The 3,670-nt window shown below is 46.1% G+C and overlaps 1 protein-coding gene across 1 annotated transcript; it reads right to left on the bottom strand.

The window, feature by feature from the left end:
* Positions 1–2,150, bottom strand: LOC104454312 (probable E3 ubiquitin-protein ligase RHC2A). The gene has a single exon (XM_010069123.3). The coding sequence runs from the start codon at positions 1,782–1,784 to the stop codon at positions 639–641; it is 1,146 nt and encodes a 381-aa protein (XP_010067425.1). The 5' UTR covers positions 1,785–2,150; the 3' UTR covers positions 1–638.
* Positions 2,151–3,670: the final 1,520 nt, after the last annotated feature.

A 3,670-nucleotide genomic window follows, 5' to 3' on the forward strand; every position in this document is an offset into this window, starting at 1 on the left:
TTAAGTTTGATATCGGTTGGAAATACATCGGCGGAGGTTGACAGCTCTGTGAAGAAATTCATCACTCATCCAGGAGAAAAAGATAATTTAGCAGAAAGAAGCATTCACTAACTCATTCTTCCGCTGCATAAGATTTATCATATTGCCTTGGGAAAAAAAAAATGACACCGACAAATACAACAAAATGCATCCTATCTAAACAGATAGAGAAAAGGGAAATACACAAAAGAGATTGCCATAAATCCTGCTAAACTGACGTGACTTGGACCAGACATGGGTGGGGTACATGAGATTGTGGACTCACTTCTTCTCCACAATACACAATCCCTTCTTGCATAGTCTGTTCATTCACAGTGATCCTCATAAAATTTTTGCTTGAACAGATAATGACTATTTATACAGGAACGAATTTCCCCCACTAAATCCTTCCATGCAGAAGATAACTCAAAAGTCCCGCAAGAAGAAGTATCGACAGAACGTCACATTGCTTTTAAATCTTCATCAATCTAGTGATCAACTCGGCATCCCAGCAGAACAAGTATTGAGAGAACATCACATCACCTTTCTATTTACATTGATCCTTCCCCCACTAATATTCAGTCCCTTCTGCATTGGCGCTTTAGCTCAAAGAATATGCCCTATCTCCTGTTTGCAGCGTTAGCTAAAGCTCTCTGCCTCCTCAAAGAAGACATATTAGAGGTCGAAATCGACCTAGTTCTCGCAGCTGAATCCAAACTGGACCCAGAACTCGACGCAACAGATGATCCTGACCGTCCACCAAAACAAGCAAACAGATTCCTCAAGACCCTCCTGATCCCACCGCTCTCTCTACCTCTACTCCCTCTTGCAGCCCAAGAAATTCTCCTGGGCACTCCTCCATTATTAAACCCACCATCCATTTCTGTGTAAACAACCGGTAATTCCCTCTCGCCACCTCTTCTTCCACCAGAGAACCGTCCCACCGCGAACCCACCACCAGGCAACCTCCATATGGTCAAACCTACTGTGTCCTCATCCTCCGACCTACCATTTTCACCTCTATTCGTGTCCTGGGATTCTGAGGTATCTGCCGGCAGCTCATGGCGGCACACAGGGCACGAATTGCGCAAGGACAGCCAAGGCAATATGCAATCGGTATGATACAAGTGCTTGCAGGGCATTTCTCTAGCCTCAGACCCAAATTCAAACAATTCCTTACAAACAGCACAGTGCAATTCAGTCGACACGTGGTGCTCACCGATTTCAATTGTGGGCATTGACTCGATTGCCGCTTTCGACGCTGGCGGATGCTCAAACCTCCCAATACCATTAATTTCGATCTGCGACAGCTGGTCGAGCAACCTATCAAACCCGGATCCGAGCAAAAACTCAGATATGCTCGCAGGCAAGGGCCTCAGCCCAGACCCACCACCATCATCATAGTACAATTCGTAGCTGCTCCTCTCGCCACCGTCGCCGCTGCCGTCGGACGGCCGGCGCAGCACGATGACCGGATTGAACGGCGACCGGTCGCCCCCGTTCCTGCGGCTCCTGCGCAGGCCGCCGCCGCCGCCGCCGAAGTCGGGACTCCGATCCTGGTTCGACCTCGACCCGATCATGTACATCGCGGCGGTGGGGAACCTCCGGCTGCGGCGAGCATCGCCGGGGATCGGAAGCGGCGCGGCGTTCTCGATCTCCTCGACGAACCCGCCGTCGCAATTGGGGCAAGTGATGGAATCCGGGCTCCAAACCCTAACGAAGCGGCTGCACCTATAGCACCAGTAGGACGACGTCGCCGAAGACATCTAATGGCCCCCGGGGAACCTGCCGATCGAGCCCCTGAATCCCTCCTCCTCCTGCAGATCCGAAGGAGGCAAAGAAACCCCAACCCGAGACAACCCTAAAAATCAAGACTTTCGGCTCGAACGCCGGCGAATCCGAGCCGATTTTGCTCCTCAAAGAGGCGAAAGAAACCCTAATTCCCGGAACCCAGACCGGAGAAGAGGATCAACTCCATGAAAAGAGGCTCGAGATCATTCGAGGAGAGAGTAAAGATCGAATTTTTATTTCTTCTTTGGTTCTTTTCCCCTTGAAGGGGACGCGAATGAGGAGAGAGAAAGAGAGAGAGAGAGAAGAAGAGATCGTGCGTGGAATACGAGGGAGAAACGGCAAAAACGCGTTTATCATCTGTTAGCGTGTAATCTAAGCCCTTTAGCGAGAGGACACGTGGATCCGCCGTGGGTGCGGGGCGCGGCTTAAAGTTTAAACGACGTCGTCGGCTCTGTCCCGGCGATTACTTCGCGAGGTCGGTCAAGAGCATTTTCGAATTTTTTTATCTTTTATTTTTTTTATTTTGTTTTAAGTGACGAGCCGGTCGACGGGTGGCGGAGGCTCACGCGCCCGCGGAATGTTCGTATCGGCGCGTTGGCGTGTGGGGTACGTTTGAGTTGGATTTACACTCGGGCCCCCTTTTTTTTTTCGGTAATCCGATAAAAAGGAAAAATAAAAAAGGCCACTCACGACTCCAAAATGGCAATTTGTTTATTAAATGCTGTAATTCCGTTTTCGTGTAGATCTAATTTTATTAGACATGTGGGAATTGACGAGAGCCATCACTTTCTAGCTACTTGATATACAACATAACATTTACATAAATATCTTATACCTTTTAAACTTATTATAAATTTCTTATATGTGATTGTTGTACCGCGAGTAAATTTTCGAATACAGTGCTAAAAATATGGGAACATACCAAAACCACACTAAATCTTCAAAATTGCAATATTTGATTCTACAAAACGAAACGATACTAAATCAAAATCTGTGGACTAACTCCAAAACAATTAAATAATCTACCTAAGAGTTGCACAGGTATCTCATTTACAATTTCTATGAGATTTCATGTACTATATTGATCCGTTCAATTAGTAAAATTAATTTCTTCTGATAAATCATGTTAAGCAATAAAAGCGATTTTTTCGGGTTGCATCTTCTTAAGAAAATTAAAAGAAGAAAGATCAATAAAACTAAACTTTCATTTAATTAGAGATGCCGATAAGAAATGTAATTGGGATGATATTGACACAAAAAAATAGGATTAGAAGCAAGTTCAACAAATAGACATGGCGTAATCTCGTTGTGCTTTAAAAACATCATCATTTGAATTCTTCTCTTGGAAATGTTTGGTATAATTTGATTAAAATAATGTCAAAATGGAAATATAAAGGGTTACTTTCTCTTTTCTTAATCCGTATGACGGTGTGGAATATCGAATTAAAAAGAAGAAGAAGACCTTAGGCGGGAAAATGACATATCAGCATGCGAACAAATGTGGAAATGGGAATTCGGGGGGGAGCAGCGGTGGGCCACGCGCCCCCCCTCAGATGGGGAAAGACGACAGCGCGTGGGGGTCCGAATCATGGCGATTCGACGTGGATGGTGGGGGCCACGGCCGGTCGCCCGACACGTCACCGCCTCCTTGTCCCCCCGTCCCTCTCTTCAGGTGGGGCTGCGTTCGGTGGATGCGTGGGGACAACATCAAATTCAATCATGGGCTGTCCTATAAACGCCGTTTACATCCGTTTTCTGTCTCTTTTTCCTCTTTTTTACTTTTCCTTTTTTTCTTTTTTTATGTTTCAAGTCGATCACAAGACAAAATCTTTTGCCACGTGGACGCAGATCTCGATGCCGA

This window comes from Eucalyptus grandis, chromosome 7, assembly GCF_016545825.1.
Source record: "Eucalyptus grandis isolate ANBG69807.140 chromosome 7, ASM1654582v1, whole genome shotgun sequence".
Lineage (NCBI taxonomy): Eukaryota > Viridiplantae > Streptophyta > Magnoliopsida > Myrtales > Myrtaceae > Eucalyptus > Eucalyptus grandis.

Coding starts and splice junctions, on each gene's coding strand:
- LOC104454312 (XM_010069123.3), bottom strand. CDS start 1,784: ATGTCTTCGGCGACGTCGTCCTACTGGTGCTATAGGTGCAGCCGCTTC.